Source organism: Plectropomus leopardus, chromosome 10, assembly GCF_008729295.1.
Source record: "Plectropomus leopardus isolate mb chromosome 10, YSFRI_Pleo_2.0, whole genome shotgun sequence".
Classification (NCBI taxonomy): domain Eukaryota; kingdom Metazoa; phylum Chordata; class Actinopteri; order Perciformes; family Serranidae; genus Plectropomus; species Plectropomus leopardus.
Window position 1 is genome coordinate 10,249,777 of NC_056472.1, and position 25,921 is coordinate 10,275,697.

At 38.9% G+C, this 25,921-nt stretch overlaps 1 protein-coding gene across 1 annotated transcript in view; it reads left to right on the forward strand.

The window, feature by feature from the left end:
* The window catches only part of lrp1bb (low density lipoprotein receptor-related protein 1Bb), a 393,508-nt gene that overhangs the window by 291,222 nt on the left and 76,365 nt on the right, over positions 1 to 25,921 (forward strand). Inside the window, exons 39-50 of the mRNA XM_042494695.1 lie at positions 4,838 to 4,978; positions 5,090 to 5,215; positions 5,441 to 5,572; positions 9,100 to 9,234; positions 9,565 to 9,694; positions 10,904 to 11,030; positions 11,190 to 11,341; positions 12,046 to 12,170; positions 12,385 to 12,756; positions 17,986 to 18,175; positions 20,761 to 20,965; positions 23,204 to 23,396. Coding sequence (XP_042350629.1) covers positions 4,838 to 4,978; positions 5,090 to 5,215; positions 5,441 to 5,572; positions 9,100 to 9,234; positions 9,565 to 9,694; positions 10,904 to 11,030; positions 11,190 to 11,341; positions 12,046 to 12,170; positions 12,385 to 12,756; positions 17,986 to 18,175; positions 20,761 to 20,965; positions 23,204 to 23,396 — 2,028 coding nt within the window. The remainder of the gene's footprint in view (positions 1 to 4,837; positions 4,979 to 5,089; positions 5,216 to 5,440; positions 5,573 to 9,099; positions 9,235 to 9,564; positions 9,695 to 10,903; positions 11,031 to 11,189; positions 11,342 to 12,045; positions 12,171 to 12,384; positions 12,757 to 17,985; positions 18,176 to 20,760; positions 20,966 to 23,203; positions 23,397 to 25,921) is intronic.

Sequence of the window (25,921 nt, forward strand, 5' to 3'; positions counted from 1 at the left end):
CTGGAGGTGACATAGACTAATGGCTTGGTTCCTGCACAGTAACAGGTACAGCAAAACAGTGAAATGATGTTTGCACGTCCCCATCAATCACAATTAATGACATCTTGTTATGTTGAGAAAATTGTTTAGAATGGTAGAATGAACAGCTCTGTCCTGGTCTGGTATAATACTTTGTTAAATAGAGAAATTTCACAGCGGTTCAACGGTACATTTATCGCATGGTAATGAATTACTATATATAGAAAATAGCAATCTAGTGGATTTGTACATTAACATTTGGATTCATGCGAGCATGAAAGTGTATTTAATACTCCTAAGACCCCTTTTAATGAGATATCACATCTTTTTTAATAATCTCGGCGTGAGATGATTGGCTTCGCCCACTGGTAGCTGTAGATGTTGATCTATCAAAGATATTACGTTTGTAATGTGCCACAGTGGTTAATAACACAACAAACAACTCATACTCCCTTTTGACTCTTTATCATATTATATGTCAGCATTCATAAAACAGTAATCACGAAGTATTACTGTTTTATGAATAAAGATACCTCATTGAGTGTTACAGTGGTTTACTATGTGCTTATATTTACATGTATTTCAAACTAATTTTACCAATTTAACACTACAAAATTAATCTTTACTACAAATACTGTTGCTGAGCAAAGAGCTCATTTACGCGTCCTGTTAGCTTGGGATTTATATTCAGCATTTTGTGTAATGTCCACTTGTTTGCTGTCTGTCAGACATTTAGTTTCTCATCCTGCACTAACACGCCTGCCTCCCTTGCTATACCATCGAGCATATACTTGTAAAATGTATAGGATCAGCTAAAAAGAAGGGCAGGGGAAGACAGCAGGACAGCAACCAGACATGTCATTTTCCAACCCTGAGCTTCTTTTGTTGACAAGTGAATAGACTCTTAGTGATGCCCATTACAGAGAAATGTACCCTCTGCAGATGTTGTTGTCTTGTCGCCATGGTGAAAGATGCAATTTAATGAATTTGCTGACCATTCACTTAGTTTTCAACATCTCCTCTGTGTTTCTTCTTTGTCTTAGTAGCTCAGCAAAATGTGATTAGATACCTAATGGAATAGTAATAGTGGTGTTCGGATTGCAATGTCGATATGCAGGTGAATACATGTGCAACCTGCATTGTTAGCGAAATAACATGTTAGGCACTGCTATGTGGTTATGGGTAATTAAAGGCTCTTAAGTCTTGTGTGCTTATTTAGTCAATCAACATTAATTAGCATCAATCTTACAATTGTACAGATCTCTCCTGGTCTGTGATAGCTTGATCGATCTGTTGGTTGTGTTTGAAGTGCTTAAGGTTACTCTAAATTACGTCATGTGTAAATTAGGAAATGTTGAGTTCTATCAGGATCTGAAGCTTTCTCACAGCGTGAGGCAGAGGCAGGCACACAACCACGAAAGAGGCAAAGGTTATTCTACTGCAGTGGAATCTTTGGAGGGCAGCCCTTAGGGAGGAATTGGGCAGTCATTTTGTCTCGTATTGCTGCAGAATCAAATATTACCTTCTTCTGTGAAGGTGCTGTGATAATACATCCACAATTGACCAGCTAAATTTAACCCTGACTGTCAGCTCCAGAGAGCAAAATGACTGTAATCGATCGAACTGATGATTCATTTGAAGAGCATGCAGCAGTGTGTTGAAACCGACATGTTGATGTGCTCGTTTCCCTTTTGGCTTTTTCATTTTGCGCACATGTCTTAGTGATTGCTCAAACTGCTTGTGAAAAGATATAATGAAGGCACTGTTAGTGACACAAGGTCGATCCACTCAGATCCGAGGGCTCCATAATAATTGGATTGGCTTGGGGGAGAGGTGAGGGCTTCTATTTAGAAGGTGTGGGTGATCCATCAGCTTTGACTTGCCTGGAATCAAACAAGCAGTTGAGGTGGAAATTGAATATGATGTGCCACAAGCAAGCAATCACAGCTAGCCAGCGGTCCCTACGGCATCAAATTAACACAGGGTGCAAAGCTAATCTAGGCTAGCATGCCCTCCAGGGTCACATGTTTTGTAAACTGCATGTAGTCTGTCATTCTCACTCATGGGAATTTGTCTGATTTGTGAAAACGAGTTTTGCGTTCCCTTTAGGGAAGACATTGGGCCCAAAGCAGTTATTCAAGTGGGAATTGTTTTTCTGTGTGTGTTTTTTTGTTTTTATTTTTATTCTAAATGAATCAAGAAGGGATGTGATAACAAAACAGTGTCATGGTTTTAAGGTATTGATGCTGTGAACATCCCAGTATTCAGATGAAATGTTGGCATTTAATGTTTTCCTGCAAAACTCAAGATATGTTGCATTTGTATGTTTTATTTGTATTAAAAAAAAACATTTCCAAAGGAATGTAGTGCAGATTACATGACTTTCTAATCAAAAGTAAAGGGGCAAGATTGATGGAGTGAGACTTTGGCATAACTACTGCCAAGCAGTAGACCACTGCGAGAGATATTAGCAATAGCGTTAGTTGAGTTTTAGCACATACATGACATATAAAACATACAAATGTAATGCATCCTTGGTTTGCAGAAACATACAGCACTAACATTCTGGGGACTTGGTTGGTGTCAAACCTAAAGGGCACTTGTTTTATTTGTTTCTTCTCTATACAAATATGTTATGAATCTGTCTGATAAGTAGTCATTTCAATACAACATATTATATTGACTGCAAAATGGTGCTTCTCTCATCTGTATTAGGCTTCTTTAATATTGCAGCTACTGTAAAATGCTGCATCCACTGCACCAACAATGCTGCTTAGAGGGGTTGAATTAGAACATAACATAAAGAATTGTATTTACCGCTAAATCCTTGAAATTAGTGGTAAAAGTGGTCGCTGTTGCCATTGCCTCGAAAATTAATTTCTTTGGGAATGTTTGCTATGCTTCTAATCTGTGGTCTTTTTTTTATTTCTTCTTTACTGCTTGAGGGAGATGACCTTTCGAAATAGCAGATTTTGATGTTTCTTTAAAAATATGGTTGATTTTTTTCCTTTTCCATTATGCTGCCTTTTTTAAAGCACACTCCTCTGTGTAGTGGTTCATTTTTGCAATTTTGTCCCTTTCAGAACGGACTAATATCAGGTCCATCTCCACCCCATTTACAATGTCTATTTTCAAGCGAGAGGAGCCACCTGACTCTTCTCCACTTTGCACTGTAGTGGGATTTTAAAATTGAGAGTTCCTGTCACGTCTGTAGAGTCTGTGGCAAAGTGCCTGGACTGTGCATCACTGATTTCTACTGAGGACAGAGACGGGGGTTGGAGGATGGAGTGGTGGTGGCTGTGTGTGCTGGGGTCAGGAGCCTATTGTGCATGTGCCTCTTAGAAAGACACACTCATCACTTATGCTTACGACGGCAGCACTACTGAAGCCTGGGGGTGTACTGTCACACAGAGCCAGACAGGCCAACCTCTCTGTCAGGGAATAGATGTTGAAACATGATGAAACAGAACAACCACAGTGCATGCTCTTCGTTGCCCAAGCGCTTTGGTTTTAAACTCAAAGATTGGCTCATGAAAGAGAATTAAGCCTCATGAAGTCTTATTAAGTACAAAATCAAAGATAAGAAGGTGCTGTCTTGGAAAAATGTTCTTAAGTGTTCTTTAACCAAAGTAACCAAATTAGGTGAACATTTGTTACTTCTGTTCATACACAATAAGTGGGAATCTGCTGAATATAAATGGTCAGAAAATCTTTGTGCATGATTTAGTATTGTCAGATATGTATATATATATATATATGACAACACTAAATAATACATGTGCAATAGATGATAACAGTTATACATGATAGAATGATACATAGGAAAGAGAGAGAAATTACAATTACATAACATATAACAATAGTAATGGAAAATAATAATACTAATAAATGTAGTTTGTAATAGTATGTATGTTACATGCATAGATTATAGTTTTTCTACATAAATTTATAGTCATATGTGTATAATAATAGTGGAAGTATGACAAATAATAATGGCAGTAGTAGGCTGCATTAGGTTGGACCATAGCATCAGCACTACCACGACCCACGATCCAGGTGCAGCTGGTATCCAAGAAATCTATGAGTCAAAGGAGCATAAAGGTTCCAGAGAAGGAACCGAGTTGGTGATATGCAGAAATAGGACGTTAATATTTGCAAATGAAAAGAGAGAGAAGAAGAGAGGAGCTCAGTTTATCATAAGAAGTCCCCTGGCAGTCTAGGCCTATATTTGCCTAACTAGGGGCTGGTCCACGGACAGCCAGAGCAGCCCTAACTATACGTTTTATAAAGAAGAAAGTCTTAAATCTACTCTTAAATGTCATTGCATTGAAAAGATATTATTTTGCCCTAATCACTCCATAATGACAACTATTTCAAACATATTAGTCTTAGTTGGTGTGACAACCTTTCCCTAACATCAACTATGTTTCAAGGCTGCAAGATGAACACGTTGGCAGCAGCAAGTGGGCAGAGCAGGGAGCAAGGTATCGCAATCTTTAATCTCAAATCATCTCAGAGAATGCTACAATTATTTAGGGGCTTTATGGCATAAGAAAGCCAGCCTTGGTGGATTAGATTGAAAGCTGAAGCACTCCATTTGTACTTGGAATTGCTATTTGATTGTGCTGTAGTGTTTTTGAATGCTTGTTTACATCACAACATGATTTGCATACATTTCATAGTGAATAAGACTTAAGTGCTGCAGTATTATCTGAAGCAAATAATACAATTTGCCCTCGCACTGCAATTTTACTGAATCTGCATCTCTGGCCATACATTTTTTATATCCATAATCAACAAATGACACTGATGGTTGCAGGCGGCAAACTCTGGTGGGCAGATGAGGAATCAGCACAGCTGGGAACGGTTACCAAGAGAGATGGACGTAACCCCGTGATCCTGAGAAACAAGACAAGTGGGGTGGTTCATATGAAAGTGTACGACAGGGAGGGTCAGAAAGGTAGGCATGCTCACAAGCACACAGAAAAAGACACAGAAACACACACTACCTGCATATATTTACCTATGATTCCTTATTATTTGCCTTTTACTTTTTGTGTTTAACCTTCAGGAAGAAACCAGTGCCAGATAAACAACGGAGGATGCTCACAGCTCTGCTTCCCCACTTCCGAGAATACCCGTAGCTGCTCCTGCACTGTTGGCTACAACTTGCGTAGCGACCGCATGTCTTGCGAGGGTACATTTCCCAAAATATGTTCTCTAGAGCTGCCAATGTGTTCCTATCAGTTTTTTAGTTCACACACATTGTTGGAATCTTTCTGCCTTCATGATTTTAGATGTGAGGCAATGAACAATGCGTACAATTATAAAATTATCTATACTAAAGTCAAAGAGCATTTACAGTTTACAATGCTTCAATCGCTTTGTTCAGGGTATTAATAGGTCATTTGTCGTTTTTTAGGTGTTGACTCATTTCTGATGTATTCCATCCATGAGGGAATCCGGGGAATCGCTCTTGACCCGAATGACAACAGCGAAGCCCTCATGCCCATTACAGGGACACTGTTTGCTGTGGGAGTTGACTTTCATGCAGGTATGATATCATGCAACACTCATGGTGACATGTGATATTGAGTATAAGGCAGCATGAAGCTTGAAGAATTTCTTTTTGTCAGAGATATGGCGGAATGTACTGTGCATGATGCATGTTTTTTTCAAGTGTTAAAGTAGAAATGAGAAGTTTTTTTTGCAAGCTTATAAATAGCTATGGCCTTTGGTTTACCTAGAGAGCAAAGATGATTCTCTGACTTGATTGTAACAGGGAAATTGCATTTGTTTTCCAGATGGTTAACTTTTATTATGCCTCTGAGCTGGTGATAGCTGTGGTCAGAGGCATTATGTTTTCAGGTTGTCAGCCTGTCCCAGTAAGTCGTCTTCTAATCAGAAGGTTGAAGGTTCAATTCCCTGCTCCTCTAATCCACATGTCAAAGTATCCTCGGGCAAGGACCCTAAGCTGCTCCTGATAGCTGTTCTATCTGTGTGTGAATGTATATGAATAGTTAGAAATTGAGTAGCAGGTGGCACTTTTTACGGCAGCTTCGGCCACCAGTGTATGAATATGCATGTAATGTACTCGAGAGTGTGAAAGCTCTTTAAGTGGTCAAACAACAAGAAAGGCCCTATACAAGTGCAGGTTCATTCACCATTTACCATTCATGTTGCCACTCATAATAAACTGAATTGAATTCAACATATACTGTTTTATTGGTTGATGTTAAACATGAAAAAATATTGCTCAGAAGAGCAATACTTAAGTGAACTTTTATAAGGGGGATAAAAAGGTCCTCTTACAGTGGGCTCAAACCTTTTGAATTTTGCTCTATAGGTTTGTGGAGTGCAGCGTAGAAGAAAGAGTGACAAGTTAACATTAAAGGGAAACCTCAGCATGAATGACTATTTCCTCAGAACCACTGAAACAATCGTAATACAAAGCAATTCCCAAGATATTGTATCAAATGAAGGTACCGTAACACGCATTACAAAACATGAACCCAGCAGCTTGTGCTGTCGTTTGTTACATCCCTGCTTCCTTCCACCACATTATACTGTATGTATGATAAAAATGATAGATTTATTTCAACAACAAATGCTATGAATATACTATACGCTGGTAGCGCTCCATATATGTAATAGGTTGCCACTGAAGCATGATAACAATAGCCATGTAAAGGAAATTGCATACTCGCAACTGAAAACAAACTACATACACACAAGGGTTCATACACTAAGGATTTGTAGCGATCTTTTAAAAAAACACCATCCAATTTGAAAAAAAAAGCATGCTCGGGTAATTCCACATGCACTCTTTGTATTTCCTGTGTAGGTTTGAAAAGAGTCAGAGTTGAAAATGTAAATTAAGGCAATGGATCACTGAAACAGATTTACCATTCCTAGCTGACTGACTGACTACGATCCAAGTAAAAAACAATACCACAACACTGTTCACAAAAAAGTCTTGGGATTCTTGTGAATTACTGTACTGTTTTTGATTTTTTTCGGTAAAAAATATTTTCCAATGCAATAAATGGCACAAATGAAATTCGATGTATCTGTTAACAGAGGTTGTTGAAAATATAAACTATCAAAATCATAAGGTCAAAATTTCAGTTCACCAATGTACTTTATTGTTTCTGTTATGGATGAGAGCTGCCAAGCCTTAGCTAAAAGTTCTCTTGTAAAGTAATATGTTTGCCACCTAGCTAAGTAATAAACAAATAGCTAATAACTTTAGCATGCAAGCATCAAAACTGTAGTTCTGTACGCTTGGCACACAGGAGAAGTTTCAGTCCTACAACCTCACCACTAGATGCCACTTAATTCTACAGACTGGACCTTTTACATTAGCATGCTGGCATTGTCAGGGACTATCCTCCAAAGTTCAACCACAGAGGTTATCCATAAAATCATTAGAAGCATAACCACCACAGGAATAAATACAGACCACTTAGTGTAGGAAGAAAGGGGAGGTGGATGGGTCAAACAAACATAGGACTGTCACCCAGGAGTCTAACCATAAAGTCTGTTTTTTTTTGTTTGTTTGTTTGTTTGTTTTGTTTTTTTAACAACTTAAAGTAGTATGCCATTGTGACGTATCATGTGACATACCTGAGATTAATTTCACATGGAATATGTCGTGTTAAGCTGGTAGCAAACATTCTTATTTTAAGACAAACTATGCTCTTTTTTTCCCACAAAGTTTGAATACATCTGCAGCCGTTTCAGAGTGAGAGCCACATGTTTAAAACTGCCACTGTTAACAGCTAATCCAAGGTATCCTGACATCCACCTGTAGTGGTGCTAATTTAGGAAATGCTCCTGTGAGCTTTATTAGAGGGTAGGAAAATAGTACCTATGTGGTCGTATGGGCTGGAGGGCTTGTTGGATTGTCATCATGAGCATGTTAGCATGCAGATGTAAACATTTAGCTCAAAGTGCAGCTATGTTTATGTGTGCCCTCGCTAACTGCTGGCATGGCTATAAACCTTCAGTCATGAAAGAAGGTATTTAAATTAGCTTTTACTTCAAGGCCATTAAATGATAAATGTACATTCCCACTGTAATATAATATGTAAATATCGCAATTTACTGTACTAGGACTTCCCGTAAGTCAGTTTCTCTTTCAGATAGTGGCAGAGTTCAGGAGAACAAGGTTCAGTCATTTTGTTACAAAAGTAATTGTCATGAGTCAGTCCATAGTCCTGTAATTGTAAAGAGATGGTGTTATTTGATTCTGAATGTAAGTGACTCTCTCTCTTAAATGGGTTAGGGTTATTCAGGTCACTAGTGTTTACTTTATGTTGATATAAATGATTATGTGTGACCACAGCTTTTGGAAAAAAGAAAATAAGCAGAGTCCAAGAAAAAAAACTAGAAATTGATAAAATAAAAAAACAAGAATGCCTTCCCTGTGTAATCTTTATGCAGGTGAAAATGCAAATGCAATACTAACCTCATCCAAGAGCAGCCGCTGATAGCTCACGCACAACATTTACTTGTCATCACAGAAGCCAGGCTGCCAGAGCAGAGCAAATGAAACCCCTACAGCTGTATTCTGTCATATGTACGCTACGTGTTAACAGAGTGTGAAGGCAGCAGAAACAAGAAGTGCAAATAAACATATAACGCCACCTAACCTACTAACAACCTGTAGACAACTGAACTGACAGGCACGCACGGAGATGCACTTGAAGACTGCGCTGTAAATAAATTAAGTACTGTTTTATATGCTTATGTAATGGGGCTTTTAAAATCAGAAAGCGTCCATAACAGTTTTACCAACACCATGTTTTGCATTAAGCAATATACTGCATTGTAAAATTTGGCCGACAACTGCCTTTCCTGTTGAGGCACTGTATGTCAACACAGAGCGGTAGATGAACTGTGTGGGTATTTTTGCCATCATACTTTATAGTCCCCCCACAACATTTGGTGAAATGGGCCGTGCTGCAGTAAAATGTAGTTTCATGAGCTGCTTTGTTTGAAGGCATAAATATTTTTGTGGCAGCCTCATTCATCATCTCATTTTCTCACGTCATTAACTGTATGTTGTATGTTTTGCAGCAAATGACACAGTGTACTGGACAGACATGGGGCTCAACAGAATATCCCGGGCCAAACGTGATCAGACCTGGAGGGAGGACATCATTACTACCGGCATCAGCCGGGTGGAAGGCATTGCTGTTGACTGGATTGCTGGTTAGTATCGTCACTCCCGGGGTGCTGGAGTCTATTACCGTACGTTATCAAGTTGATACTGATTGATCAAAAATCTCACCTTATGTGTCAAGTTATTGCATTAAGTACATTAATATGTTCTGGTTTGAATTGTTAAAGAACATCAAGCCTTAGTGACAGAGTTGGGAATCATTCACATAAAATCATTCACAGGGCACATGCATGTGCAAGATAATGTATTAGTTGTATATGTATGAGTTCATGGGAGGGATTTCTCATATAGTAGGTTGCCCATGAGGAGTAATAAGAACTACTGTATTTCACGCCTGGCTGTTTTTTTTTTCTACACAGGAAACCTGTATTGGACAGACCATGGATTCAATCTGATAGAAATCTCCCGTCTGAATGGTGCATACCGCTCAGTGGTCATATCTGAAGGACTTGATCAGCCGAGGGCCATCGCTGTACATCCACAAAAGGGGTAGGTCATGTGTTTATTGTGTTTTCACTATTTCAGAGCACTATTTGTTGTGATAAGTAGCTCGCATATTAACAGTGGTTTTATTTTATTGTCTACAAAAGACATGTTTATATTTGCCTTTAGAAACTCTAATGAGTACAGTCAAACCAAACCAGGCAATAACCACAGACAATACCCCAGTGATGAGTCCTTAAACCCAGGAATCAGGTAGCTTTTTAATACCTCCTGCTCCCTTATTTCAATGGTTTTTTGAATGGGTTTTTGAAATAAAATAAGACAGTAAATACCCTGCTTGCAAACGCTGAAGCTTTGATGTGTTTTTAAAAAAGCAGTTGCTAACAGGTGGCCAAATATACCTACATAACGTCATCGCACCAAGCATGGCTTTACCCTCATTGTTGTAATTCGTTCATTGCCTAAAATTAGCTTTTTACTTCTGGTGATTACATTTAAGCTTCAGAAATCCTGACAATTGTGTTCATTTGTGAAGATTATTTTGCTAAAGAGAACATGTAAGTATCATGAATGTTGTTTGCCACAGAGTTTATTCTCTACAGTAATCCAAAATCCAATTGAAAAATCCCATCAGCTATTGACAAGGATACCAGGGCGAAGACAAGGTCCACATTGGCCTCTAGAAAACTTCATCCCTGGGGCACTCTATGATCATTGCTGTCAGATGGCTCTTTGATGTCAGATTCAGGTGGACAAGTAGCCCTTCCTTAGCGCCGTCCATTTTTGCTCTTTGCCTTAATAACAGTTTAGCAAGCTTTGAAGAAGGCAGAATCTCTATCCTCTTTTCCTCTTGGTTATGTATGTTGTGCTATAGACTCATCTATTTTGAGAAGAAAAAAACATTTCGAAGATGGTTAAAAGATGTGACTGATGCAGACAAAAAGGGTTTATTAGCCAAATCTGCGTTTCATCTCCGTCCCTTAACTTTCCTACCTTTGAAACATTTGTTTTTGTATTCATATTTAGAATTATTTACACATTTTCAGCGCCCAAAATTGTTACTGTCATCTGAGATGGGTTTATCATTCAGCTTCAAAACATCTACCCCAATAGAAATTTTTGTCTTTAACCAAATTAAATTTAAGGGAAACATTGTTAATATTGGCCAAATGAGTAATTTCTTTCTTCATTATATTACCTCTTTGTTCATGTATAGAAATCAATGTGTTTGTGTGATGCTGCTATACTCACCAGGTATCTCTTCTGGACTGAATGGGGTCAGAACCCCTGCATCGGCCGCTCCCGCCTGGATGGTTCAGACCAGGTTACCTTGGTTAACTCGGGCATCATGTGGCCCAATGGAATTTCAATAGATTATGAGGTAAAGTTGAACATGGATGCATGAAAACTATCACCAACCCTTCCCCCCTTCCACTCCACGCCTGCATACCATACTTCCTGCCTCATCTCTTTTGTGGCTGAAATATGACTTTCCTAAGAGGTTCAGGATGTGATATGTATTTTTAAAATTACCTTCCAGGAAAATACATTATACTGGTGCGACGCCCGCACAGATAAGATCGAGAGGATCAACCTTGAGACAGGTGAGAGCCGGGAGATTGTACTGTCAGTGGCCAACGTGGACCTGTTCTCAGTGGCTGTGTTTGGGCCTTACATCTACTGGTCTGACAGGTAATTTATTATTTTCATAAATGCACACACATGCAATGCCCTGAAAAGCCTGCAATACTAACCCAACAATAACCCTTCCTTTCAAAGGTCTCATGTGGGAATATCAAAAACAGCGGTTCCTCATTGTGAGGGTCACCACCTATTTCTGTTAATACTCTTGGCAGAATTCAGTGTCATCAGCAAAGGCAAAGCCTACTAACCCTTCGGTAAATTCAAGCACACAGTTAAATTTAATCAAGACCTATTTCTCTCTGTGAAATTGGTGGGGGTTTTTTGTATTTTTTGTACGCTTGCAGGTCTTTGAAACAGTGTTGTGGGATCTCTTTTAAATTATTGGCGAACAAATGGTTGTTAAATAATTAATCACGTCTCTTTTGTTTGGTCGTCTGTTTGTTTGTTTTTAACCTCGCTTGCGTGACTTGAAGATCAATCATCTCTGTCTGTCCCCTTAACAACGAAGACCACAATGGAAAGAAGCTGTTAGCTTTATTGTGTTTTTATCTTCAACAGCTTGAATTGTATGTCAGGACTAGATGACTGCTGTCTTGGATTTTGCTTTACAATTATCAAATGAAATTATCTGTCTTTGTATCTATCTGACTTTGTCATTAGCCTGCTCCAGTGAAAAGTCAAATTTCAGTATGCTTTCTTCTTTGAAACTTCAACCACTTATTTTACTGCCTGTCTCTCTGGGTGTACTTCAGGGCTCATTCCAATGGTTCAATCCGACGTGGCTTCAAGACTGACACCAGTGAGGCTGTGACCATGAGGAGTGGTCTGGGGGTCAATTTGAAGGATGTGACAGTCTTCAATAGAGGCAGAGAAAAAGGTAGAGCTTTCATCATAGGAGTCTTACAAATTCACATAATGTCCTTTGTCCTCTACTTAGTTTTGAAAGTCTATAATAAAATCCATGCTGCAATAGTACACGGCTGCTCCACAACACCTATGATTTGCATCTGTAATGTATAGTCACGCAATGATTGCAGTGGGGCAAGAACTGAGGCAAATCAGTAATTGAACATATTGTTATTGTTTTGAAGGCACAAACCCCTGTGCCAGGAGTAATGGAGGCTGCCAGCAGTTGTGCTTCCACCTCGGCAGTGGCCGCCGGACCTGCTCATGCGCCCACGGCCGCTTGGCAGAGGACGGCTTTGCCTGTGAGCGCTATGAAGGTTATCTACTCTTCTCTGAGAGGACCATACTGAAAAGCATCCACCTTTCTGATGAGAGTGACCTCAACTCACCTGTCCAGCCTTTTGAGAATCCCGCTTTTTTCAAGAATGTCATAGCCCTGGCCTTCGACTACAGTCAGAAGACAGCGAGGACCAACCGCATCTTTTTCAGTGATGTCCATTTTGGAAACATCCAGATGATTAATGATGACTGGACAGGAAGATCTATTATTGCAGAAAGTAAGTGAATTTCACATTCCCATAGTGGTTTTAACATTCCCACACTACACATACACACATATACACAATTCTAATGCTACAGTATAAGAAGTGTCATGGTGGCAAGATTTGACTGCACAACTATATTACCATTTCACCAGTTGTAATCAATACACCTGTCTGAGTGGCCAATTGCTCATACTGCACTTGTGCTTTGAAGCTGTGGTAGGCAGTTTTTTTTCTCTGTCACTGGGCAAAAATTCCATAATAACCTTTCAATGTATAAACTCGTAATTGAGGTGGGCTGAAAGAAACATAGACTTCTGCACCTCTTCTTGGCACTGTTTCCAGCTTTTTTTTTAAATAGCCTGTGACAGGAGACTTTGGCCAATCACAGGTTGCTTCTGAGAGAAGGCCCTCCAATTGGCTGTTCAAATGTATATAAATGTCCACGTCCCATTAGGTCGTGGAAAAATGATTCAGTGGTGGACAATTATGCATAAAAAGTTGCAATTCCAGCATTAGCAACAGCTGCCTACACTACAAAGCAACCAGTGGCTGAAATTAACTTTTTGACTTCAAGAGGCCAAGAGGCCTGGTAAATGTGAAAGTCCACTGGCCAAGCATATTCTTACCGGCCAAAATAATAAATGGCCTTTTTGTGTTACATATAGCCTGCATTTATGTCTGTACTTGTCATTGAGATGAGAAGGTATTATGTTGAATACAAAGTTAAAGAAGAGATCAAATTTTTTTCAAAGAAATTAAAAAACTTCACTACAGCCTGAGCATGTGTATAAGTTCAGTGATACAGTGTATTTCTTTAGGGCTTTTATTGTGAAAGGTAAAAACGAAAGCAGTGAAGAAGTAATGTGCTGCTATTTACAGTGTGGGAGGGAATGAAGAGATTGCTGTCGTAGTGTAGACTACAGAGTCCCTGTCAAATTATTTTATTACCTTCATATATATGGGAACAACCCATAACCATCAGTTATACATCAGCATCACAGTAGCTAATGGCGGCAAGTTATAGATAAGCAGATCAGCTGATGTCCCATATGGTCACACATGTGAGGAAAAGCTGAGCTGCGCTCCAATAAATGACGCCAAAACATGAGCACTGAGCACTGTAATAAATTACATGACTGTTTTGGTACAAACATTTACCTGTCAGTGTGGCAGATGGCCTTCTGAGATTAACTCGCCTATCTGAAAATTTACCCGCATTTGGGTGCTTGGCAGGTGTTAGTTTTGGACCCTAAACGCGTCCCAAAAAAAAAAAAGAACAGAGACTCATAAAAAAGAGAGTCTAAAAGAGTGGACAGTAAATAATGTGTCAATATTTGCGATGCGTTTTAGAGATGGTAAGACAATCAGCCTCATTTCCTAATATGTGCATAGTAACATTCTTGCTCTGCACATGAAACAGGTGTGCCCATAAAACTACCCTCGGATTCATGTCATGTGTGCACCAGCTGATTTTAGTCTTACCTTCATGCGAATGTTGGTGAATCAGAATCATTCTAAACTGACTGGCTCATGCCTGCTGTCTGCAATCAACACACGGCCAGGCCCCTATTTCTCTGTATAAGGAAATAGGTTTGCCACAAGGTGTATCATGGCGAAAGCAGAGAAGTTGTTTCTGCACACATATTAAGGGGCTGACACAACAGTGTCAGATGGTCAGTGAGTGTCAGTGAGTGTCTGTGAATGTAGCAGCAGATAGAAACAGCTGATAAGCCTCTCGTCACTCTCAAACATGTTGAAACATGTCGGTCTCTGGTGTACTCTCCTGAAGTCACAGGCTGCAGTCTCTCCCATTAAGGTTAGATATGACATCTTAACACCTGCTTGGAGGAAAATCAGAATTCTATACCCTGCAAGCCTGTTAATTGGCTACCAATTAACCAGTTGGCGTGATTTCCATAAATATCTGAATTTAAATGAATTAAAATGAATTATTAATGAAGATTAAAGGGTGTCAATTTCCTAGTTATTTAATACATTTGATCAATGCATTTTTTTTTTTAAATGATGGCTTTGAATATTGTCTATTTTAGTCTTTTTAAATAATTACGGTTTAATATGTTAATTTCCTTGAAAGGTGTCTATTTTAAATGTTTGTATGCATGATTTAAGCAAAGATTTGTGTATACGCACTGTTTGTGATAATAGTTTAGCCTTCTGCTTACCGTAGCCAAAGGCTCACAGCTGTGGCTAATTCATGCATGTGGCTAGCTGGAGCCTCAGATCTTAGTATGTCATGTCAAAGAGCTTTACAGGCCCACAATCACAATCAGGATGATAAAAAAAAAAAAAGTCTGCAAGCTGCAACTTTTTTTTCCTTATGTGTAACAGCATTGACTGTGGATTGGGATGTGAACACTGCCAACATGCATCTGTAGACTGATCAAAGACTTCAGCTACCACTGTTGGGATGTTCTACTCTCATTACATCAGTTGTGTAGATTCAGTGTTATTTTCATGTCAGTTGTAACCATATAGGACTGCCTTGTTAAGAATACCACATTCACATAGCACGAATAGCATGTTTGTGGGTGGCATAGCATGAATAGCATTTATCGCCACACACTCATTTCCTCCTGCACTCTTCCATTTTTCACTGCCGTTCTTCCTCTGAAAAGACCATTTAATACTAAATCAGTAGGGTATAATACCTATGTTTAAAAGGATTCTGCTTACCGACTGTCACAGATTGAATGATGGGACCAATCCCTTTCTATTCCTTCACTAAATCTCAGTCAGTCCTGTCTTGATAAGCATGACTGGAGTCAGATGAACAGCAAAACCCTCTGTTCTGCTCGGCTGGCATCCTATGCCATACTGTGAAGTTTCTGCGGGGAGTAGAGCTCAGCACCTTCCCGCCCCCTCCTCGCATTGGGAGACTGGCAGAGTGTTCCCACTCATCCCCCCTTACCCATCTCCCACACCCCCGCTGAGGGAGCTCTCTGCTTATTTATTTATCTACTAGAAATGAGCAAGTGTTAATAAGAACCCTCTGTTGAGATTTGTAAGTGTCCTTCACACTTCAGTGCTTGTGAAATGCAAAATCAGAGTGGTGCAAAGAATTAATCAGAGTACAATTTAAATGTTTGAATTCGTAATGCATGCCAGTGTAGTATATTTTAGAGAAAGACAACAAATTGTTTGTATGCAGTTATATTGCTTACAACTGTGTCAGTATAGCATGACCTTACATGTTTCCAATTAGCCTATTTGATTTCTAGTGAAAGCAGCATGTCCATTGGGTCCTCTTGATGAAACCACCACCCTCATGCTTCTGCTAACCCTTCACTGTATATAAAAGCAAGACACTTCTGTTTTCCTCTAAAAGTTTCTGCCTGCATCACGTCATTGAGGAAAGGTGAAGATGTTAATCATCCATATTTCCCTAATTAAACTCCATGTCCCTTATTAATTACTCTCTCGCCCTGCCAACAATTTGTAAGAAACTCCAAGCTGCCAGGCACCTTTTATTGCAAACTATTAATTAGTGATTGGCTGACTCAGGTAGTGTCTTACACATTCTAGAGTACAGTTTATGGGTTTAGATAAAAGGATACAGCCATATTCCTTAGCATCGGCCACATGTTCACCATTAAGACAAATTAGGTGCTGCATTGACAGTAGAAACTGTGTTGCCAAATTGTGGACACAAATGTGAAATGAATTCTAACCCATTGTTAAATGTATTAGTTTCTTTTTCATTGTCTTGGTAATAATAGTGTTGCTTTCACTGAGTTAAAATAGAGAGGGTATTCCCCTGGTCTTTCTAAGTGTGTTTTACATAGAAAAGATAATCTCTTTTTTGTCAATGATCAATAAATATACTCAAGAGTTACACATGAACAAACACACACACAGAATCGGATTTATGCGGGTAATCTTTCCAAACAAACCTGCTTTCCTCTTTGGCTGACAGACTGTTATATCTGACAGCTTTGAGGCCAGTGGCTTTGTAGAGCATCGCTATATTGAATTTTAATAAACAGACTGTATCAGGGTGAGAAATAAACATTGTTTTCTTCTTTCCAGGGAAATTTAGTGCTTCCTTTATTTGATTTTTGGAGGGAAATTTTCAACTTTGTGGAGCTCTGTTGTACTCAGAAGGACCATTCATGTTTGGAGTTTATATCATTTTTGTTTTTTGTGCTTGTTTGGTATTTTTTGTTGCTTTTTGCATGGTGGCAACTTATTTTGCTGCTAGAGTGTGTACAGTTGTGCGTGTGTGTTTTTCCCCTCGAAATTTTTTTTTTTTTTTTTTTTTTTTTTTTTAAATTTTAGTCTTCCAGAACATAATAAAAACAATCCACCAGTCTGAGGCTTCCACAAATCCCCTACAGTGGTCCATGGGGAGCAGTAGGCATATTCATGTACATGAGTACTTGGCACATCAATGATGCTGTATTACTACAGTTATTCAGATGGCTTATTTATTCAGATGACGCTTGTGTCTATTGAAACAGTGGAGGTCATATTCAATAGGTCAAAAAAAAAACACCATCTGCAGTCAATGATCAAACATGAATATGGCAAGGTTTTCTGTCTGTGATCACTGTCTCTCTCTGGAGGTTGTCTCCCTGTCAGTCACATTCTTGCACCACCCTGGGAGGCTGCAAAGTCCTTTTCATATTCTCTGTTTAGGAAATTGTTTCGCAGTGAGAACATATTCAGTCTCCGAGTGACTGTTGCATCAACAAATAGCTGTCCAGTGTAGTGAGGCATGAAGTCATGTGCCTGTCAATCACCAAGGAAACATAATCCCATTTCTAACACGATTGGAGCCTGCCATCTGTTACAAGCAAAGTCAATATTTTTACCTACATTTGCATTAGCCAACTTTGCAGATGGCAGTGGCAGATAACTTAAATGTTTTAATTTCAATTGATTTCATTACCCAAAAGCCAAATTATATGATACATGCTCCCCAGGCCTAAATTTTTAGAAGAAAGAAATCCTGTTACATGTTTTGTATTTACTGTCAAGTTTCAGTTGGTCTCTTATGTTGCACTGATAATGTTTTTTTTTTTTTTTTTAATATCCAAAGAAATACACTTTATTGCAGCCAGAACTTGTGATGAAGACTAACCAGACAAATGTATTTTCCACATTAAAACTTTGTCAAGTGCAATCTTAAACATAAGTAGTCTTCAGGCTTTGTTGTGTATGAATTGGTTTACTTGGTTTGAACTTGAGGTCTTATGTGTCTGTTTTTTGTTTTTCATTAAGATGTGGGTTCAGTGGAGGGCCTGGCCTACCACCGGGCCTGGGACACCTTGTACTGGACCAGCTCCACGACCTCCACCATCACCAGACAAACTGTGGACCAGAAACGAGTTGGTGCCTTTAGTCGACAGGCTGTGGTCACCCTCTCGGAGGAAGACCATCCACACGTCCTGGCCCTGGATGAGTGTCAGAAGTCAGTAACTCTTCTAAGTTTTTAAACACTCTCTGTGAGTGTCTTTCCAGATCATTTTAGTTAAACCAAAATGGTCTGAATCTAAGTTCAGCTAATCTCAGTTTTATTACTTCTTGAGGTCATCATCCTCAAGCACGATATTGTTTCTTTGCTATACTGATGACACCATACTCTATATAGCTTTTGATCTCCATCGTCTCAACCCTACTTATTTTAAAATTGGAATAGGAAAAAGCTGTGATTCTATGTAACGCTCCAGAAGAACTAACATAACTAGTGCTACCCTAACCATGACCACTTTGCCCTAACACTCTGACCTCAATACGACACAGCACATTGTCACAACACAGTAGGCCGGACCAGGACAAAACTCTGTTAGGTGGGTGCATATTAGCATTTACTATGCATTGTTTGCAGAATTTCCCAGAAAGTTTATAAATAAATTACACTTAATGGAATATTTAAGATTTTTTGAAGACGGGCTGTGTGAGATCCTTATCAAAAGTTGCAGCATTTAATACAATGGATTACAGTCAGCTCGCTCCCAGTTGATGCAGATGCAAGTACCACCAAAAAAGCTTAGCAGTAAATTGCTCTCAAGGGGGGTTGGCAGAAAAATGTATTTTAGCCACTTAAGAAAAAGACCTACCTAACAAAATCAATATTGGTCTAAGTGGACACTATATTAAGAATATTTTCACCACTTTACCTTACTGTTTGACAGCTTTCCTTTGGCACTGGATTTCTCATGCCCCACAAGACACTGCGATTATTTTTCAACAATCTTCTTGGCGACTTTTTAACTTGATGCCTTTGTTTGAGCCCTAATCTGAGATGCAAATTGTGTTCTGTGTAGCATTTTTATACTTCAAGTGTAGTTCAAGTTTTGATCTGTTCAGAGCTGCACTCATAGCTTTTTGAATACCTGATTTAACAGTTTAATTTGAGTGCCAGTTTACAAGAAATCTCTCAGAAAAGGTGTTTACTGTTGTTTAAAAATTAACACTTCAATGTTCCTGTCACATCTAGTTCAGCTTTAACACTTGCATATTCATGAATTTAAAAATGTGACTGTGAGCAGTCTGAAAAGAGTGAGTATCTTGCTTCTCCTGTTGTACTAACTAAATTAATTTCTTGACCTCAGACTGTATCCTTGGATGGCAATTTGGCACCATATCCACTCCGCTCCAGAAGCACTGTCTGATAATTAGCATTCAAACGCAAGTGATTAATTAGCAGTCCCTGGTTGTGACTTCTGACCAGAATCTTTATTATTGCACTAGAGTGGACTTCCATGACTCCATCAGAGTATGAAGTGAGAGCCCAGAAGCTGAGAAAGGTTTTTTTTAATACAATTTAAAACATATCCAACATTTTTTTCCAGTGGTTTATCTGCATATAGCTGTGGATTTAAAACATGCACCATCCATCTTGCAAACTCATATAAACTAAGATATAAATCTTTCATTTGTTTACTCCATTGCTATTATCTGTGTTTTTCATATTCTTAGAAGTCCTCACAGGGGAGAATATGAATAAATGACCTCTATCTCACGATGTGTGATGCTAATCCGATCTATCAAATTGAAAGGTAGCTACACTTTATCGGTGATGAGCTCCTTCGAGGCAAAAATGGAAATCCGGTGACAGGCCATGGAGGTCTAGGCAACATGTTGATAACTGACTGACACGACTGCATAAACATCCAACAATTTAATTCAGGGAAAAAACATTTTTGCTGTTCATTAGAGTTTGTTATGGCAGAATGGCAGAGAGTTCCCTGGTTGTCATGTTGGTATAGCAGCTTTCATTAAAAAAAAAGGCATCATTCCTGGTCCCTGATTTAATTCCACGCTACTCATAATCCTTTTGTAGTTCTTGCTCAAGTGGTGTGAATTTGTAGAAGTACTAGGGTGAAGTAGTGCTTCTTTGAGAGAGGCACATAGAAGGAAAGGACTAGTCTACAGAAGCTCATGGATTCACAAAAGAAACCATAATTGTCACCTTATCTTGTAAATGTACTTTACTATTTCCTGATTACAAAAAAGGTCTTAAAACTTAAAAAAAAAAAAAAGACCTTGTAATTATAGCACAAGGATCTTGTGAAAATTTGAGAAAAGTTGAGCCTACAGGAGGTTATGTAGTGTCATCACTAACCAAGGCTACAGGAAACAACAGTGGGAAACATTGGCACTAAAGCATTCAATCTGCTTTTATTTTATTCTTGGTAGGAGACACTGGGAAATATTAATGTTACTTGATGTAAATGGCATTAATATTAGTATGTCAACACTGCAGCAGGCACCTCAAGTCTTTGGGATTGTTCAGGTGGCAAACCAAGTCTGACCTGCTGAAAGTTGCTCTCTTTCTGCAGGAGCAGTTAAACTAATCCAGGATGCTTCATGGATATAAGTTTATGCATTTCCAGTTTTCTCATACTGAAGATATCCAATGTTGTAATTACAAGGTCTTTTATTGTAATTCTAAGATCATTTTCATTTTATTGCATGATAAGATGCAGTGTTTTTTGTATACTACTCCACTAATCTGTTTAAATGTTTTGCTTGTTTGTCCTCTCATGTTAGCTTGATGTTTTGGACCAACTGGAATGAGCAGCGGCCCAGCATCATGAGATCTACTTTAGCAGGCAAGAACATGAGGGTTCTCATCAGTTCTGATATCTTAACGCCCAATGGACTAACTATTGACCACAAAGCAGAGAAGCTCTACTTCTCAGATGGAAGCCTTGGCAAAATTGAGAGATGTGACTACGATGGTTCCAGCAGATATGTGAGTATGAAAATAACGCTCCCCCGAGTTAACGTTTTTAATTGTGGTTGCCTAATTTCAAACAATAGATTTTATGCCTGAGTAAAAATGAATTTCATTATATACATTTTTGTTGAGATACAAGGTATTAATGTTTTACTTGAAGTGCCACATTTTTGTATCATAACCCTCAAAATTCCCATTGACTAAAGAATAACTTAATGAAAAGTGTCTCCCTATTTAGAATATTTTTTCCACATTTTTCTTTTAGTGATGGATATGTTTCCTGACAAAACATAAGAGAAATAAGGATCGGTTTGCCCTTTTCTCCTGAAATGAAACACTTTTTTTTCCTTCCATTTAATCTCCCATCCCTATTGAGCTCCTGAAACATGATCCTCTATACAGCAGATAGGATCTGAAATTCCTCTTGATGTTCTTTCTGATTTTTCAGCTCTGAGGGTACAGATGGTTTTCTAATCACAGAAGTCACTCCCTGCTAAAGTAAAGAATCTCAGTGAGGGAAGCTCTCATTTTGTCCGTGAAAAGTTGCATGTATAATGTATAAAATCCCAGCTGAATATATAAAAGATCACAGCACAATGTGGCCTTTTTTTGCTATGGATTTCAGTTTCTTCTTGACACGACCCCAACAGCTCAGCACCTTGGCCCATCTCAATTAGTTACCCATATGTTTGCCGAGCAGGGTCACAAGGCTCAGAAAGGCTTCACCTTTGGGTCCCCACCTACCCCTGCTGCAGTGCAATGCTGCTAATGAAGGCTTTGCAGTGAGACCGCTGGGTGTAGATTCACCATTCCAATTAAAATGTGTAAATTAAACAGTGGTAGACGATTGTCAAGCTCAGCACTTGTGAAAGTCTTAAGACGACCCATCCATTGGATACAAGAAGCTCACCATGAAGATGGAAGCTTAAGGCTCTTTATCGCGTTTGTCCTGGCTTTGTAAAAAAAAAAAAAAAAAAATCATTTTGGAATAGAAAAATGTGTTAGGCTCTGGAATAGATACCATATCACATTATAGAACACCAATTTTTGTACTGAGTCATATGAATATAGACTTGGATGGCGGTGGAGTGTCATCATGCGTGCGGCTACCCCTCTTCTCTGCAGCAGCAGCGCCATTACATGCTGACAGTGTGGTTGGCGGCAGAAAAGAACAAGAGCTGTGGCAGGGCTCACTCCCCCGTGCCATTTTGAGAGTGGAGACCCATGTTGTTAATGAAAGCAGTGCTTCACAAAGGGCAGCACGGTACATGATAAGGGAAGATGTCAGCGTGTTTAGCGGGCAAAAAAATGCCCTTTTAAACCATGAACAGAGGGAATATAATTTGAGAGCTGTCTGGGAATAGTTAGTGTCATTTGAGTTCAATGTCTGCAGTGTCTCTGGGCATGTTTATATTTTCATGCAAAACTGAGGCGCATTGAGGTCATCAGTTTGGAGTTTGTCGAAAATGCAATTGATGGAAGTTATTTTAACATAGCTGAATAGGGAAAGTGATCAGAACATATGAAATATGTTCACATTTATCCAAAACACGAATTCGGCACAGTATGTTGCTGGCGGTACACTTAATGTCTCCCAAATCTAATTTCTCATCAATATGTTCCATCCGACCCCATCTGGCGTTCTATCTTTCCCTCTCTCCCTCTGCCTCTGTCTCTCACTCGCCTGATGGCCAGTTGTTGCTTCCACACGCTGGGCTCCTTTAATCAACACCTGTCCTATTAATCCCAGTATGGCACAGGGCTAATGTGATGCTGCTTACAAGCCTGTCCCACTAATGGCTGAGACTACAGAGAAGCTGGAGGCCCTGATCCCCCCCCCCACATGCCTGGAGAGTCCCACAAGGAGGCATCTGATGGATTCCTGCCTCCCTGCCAATGACACTGTCATTTACTCCCCCAACATCTGGGTTAAGCAGTCATGTGGGCGGCGGGGGTGATGTGTTGATTAATGACACGAAACATTATCCTCCACATATTTCCACGGGTTGCGCTCAAAATTCTGTCGATGCTCCTTCCAGCCAGATCTTGAAAAGAGTTATTGGTTTGTAGATGAAGTGCAAATATTGACAATGTGAAATATATGAATCCCCTGTTATGGCTGTATCATCTATTCTGGCTTGTAGAGTCACATTTGCTGTAAGCATGTGAGTGGCATTTTACAGCACGAGCCTTAAGTCTGAAAAGCGTAATGCAAATCAGTCCTAACATGAGTGCTTTGCTCTAATATTTTAGGTCATAGTTAAATCAGGAGCTGGAAACTTCTACGGGCTTGCCATCTATGCAGATTTCATCTACTGGTCGGACTGGGCCCGCAGGTCTGTGTTGCGATCAAACAAGTACACAGGCGGTGACACCAAGGTACTCCGAGCAGATATACCTCATCAGCCAATGGGAATCATAGCTGTGGCCAGGGACACAAACAACTGTGAGTATTTAAACACCTGGAGATGAGCTTGATTTAATGGCCGTTGGATGCAGTGTTGTGTCTGCAAATATTTGTGTATTATGTGTGTGCAGGTGCCTGGGTGACGATGTGTGCTTATGGGCAGCAGTTTATATGTGCATATTCATTATGTTAGTGTGGTTGTGTGGTTTAGGACAATAGACCAAAATAAATATGTTGCTGTGTATACTTTTTACTACAGCAAAGTGAGAATAATAGAGGGAACTGCACGTATCTGTGCCACTGCTACAGTTTGGAAGCGCTTGTTTTAGAAGCGGAGCGGACCTACGGTGGTCCACAGACATCTTCCCCTTGGGAGATTTTTTTTCCTGATTTTACAGAAGTAGTTATTTTTTTTTTTTTTTTTTAGCAATTTGAGTTATTAGAATGCCTCAATATGTGTACATTTGGGGAAAACTTATTTATATCTAAAATGACTAATCTAAAAAAAAAGTCTGATGTTACTATTTTTAATTTAAAAAAAAACATGGTTAGACAAGGTATTTGACATAAACAGAATCACCAATCTTGAAACCTATTTTTGTTTTACTATGATAGAGTTCACAGAATGAAGGTTTAGCTGACACATCTGCTACATTTAAATCCATGCCATAATAACCTGAGCTGATCTGAATGCAAATCAAGGATCACATCAGATCCAAGTAAATGTGGTCTTTAGTACTCTGAATTTTAGTCCTACAATAATTCATTAAATAAATTATATGAGATTTCCCTTGGGAAAAGCAAAGATTTGGGTTTGAAGAAACATTCAGGGCTCCCACTCCCTCCCTGTGGGGAAGTAATAACCAGATCAATTCTTGCTATTTGTGGCCAGTATTAATATCAACAGTTTTCACAGTGTAATGCTTTTCAATTCACCACAGCTGACTGTTATCTTTTTACTTTATCAACCTGAGCATCACTGATGACCTCAATCAGGGACTACAGATGGAAATGAGCTTTTAGCTTATCTGGTGCAATGCATTTATTGAGAACTAGTCCTGCAAAATAAACAAGAAAATCAAAATTCAAATAAAAGAAATCTAAGGGCAATATATCAGCTGAAATTCTGTTTGTTTTTTACAAGAGCATAGCTTCAGAAAAAAAAAACAAACTTGTTTTGGCAAAGATTAGATTAATTTAATAAAAGAATTGCAACAAAGATATGCACTGAGGCATGATATTTATATGATATTTATATACTGTAAATTTAACAAAAAATTTATTGTTAAAGTTTGATCAAGATGTATAAAAAAGTGAACAGTAAATTATATTTAACCTTAATGAAATCATAATGAATAGCTATAAATTAATAAACAAGTATAATAAAAATATACCTATACTGGCAGATAATTTTGCCCGGCTGGCACATCATACAAGCTCTACTAAGTAAAAGCAAAATATATTTAAAAAGCTTACAGAAACAGCAGGTATGATAAATGAAGGTAGTCTTATTTAGAATGGCTAGAAACTTAAGTTTCAGAGGTAATTAATAAAAAAGTAGCCTGCGTTGTAAAGGGAGTCTCTTAAGTGTCTTATAAAGTTTTGTTTTCAAGTAGGACAAAGGGAAGTGGGCTTAAGCATGTCACACTGGTTAGACTCTGATTCTGAGAGACACGCTGTTCTTCGTTTATCTTGTCATGGGAAATTATCGCATCCTATGACCTGGGAGGACACAGCTGCGAGTCTGCAGCATAATGTGCAGATGATGGTTGAATATAATCAGTTTATCTTTTTTGTCTTTACATTGTTAACCTCTTATTGCATTTTCCTTTTCATGAATATCCTGATGAAAAATAATCCCACAAATATTTTACCTGAGCAGAACAGAGGAGCGGTTTCTTCTCTCATGAATAAAATACTCCTGGCTGGAGGGCAGCTAATCACAGAGGTTCTCCACTGGACACGCGTGTCTCTGAACACTTAGTACTACTTCTCTTGTTGCTAAGCTACTTTTCTCCTTTTTTTCTCAGAACTGCACAAGCACTCACATTTTCTTTCAGTGGTCAGGTCTGTAGTTTTGTCATGTGATTTAGTAAAACACATGATTCCCACAGAGCTGCACACAGATTCTTCACACAACACCCCAGGCAAGAGAGGCAAAATATGCAGCAGTGTAATACATTTGCTACCTGGTAGCCTTCATAAACAGAACCGCTTCCTTTATTTATATGTTGACTACTGCTAAGTCTTTAAATAAAAACAAAATGAGTTAAGCTGTTCTGCATGAAAGTCATTTTTGCATTTTTTTTCAAAATAAAACATAAAGAAAAATGCAAGGCTTTGTGACAGTCATTCTTTACAGATAACAGGCATACCATGTTCTTGGTTGTAAGCAAGAGGCCCACTACAGCACTCAATGAATCGTATCATTTACCTTAATTATCAAAGCAGACAGAGCAAAAGGCATAAATTACATTTCCAGCGGTAAGGATGGGTGCAGCGAACCAGCAAACACATTCCTTATTACAAAGAATATGTTATGAAAGTCCACATTTCTGATGTTA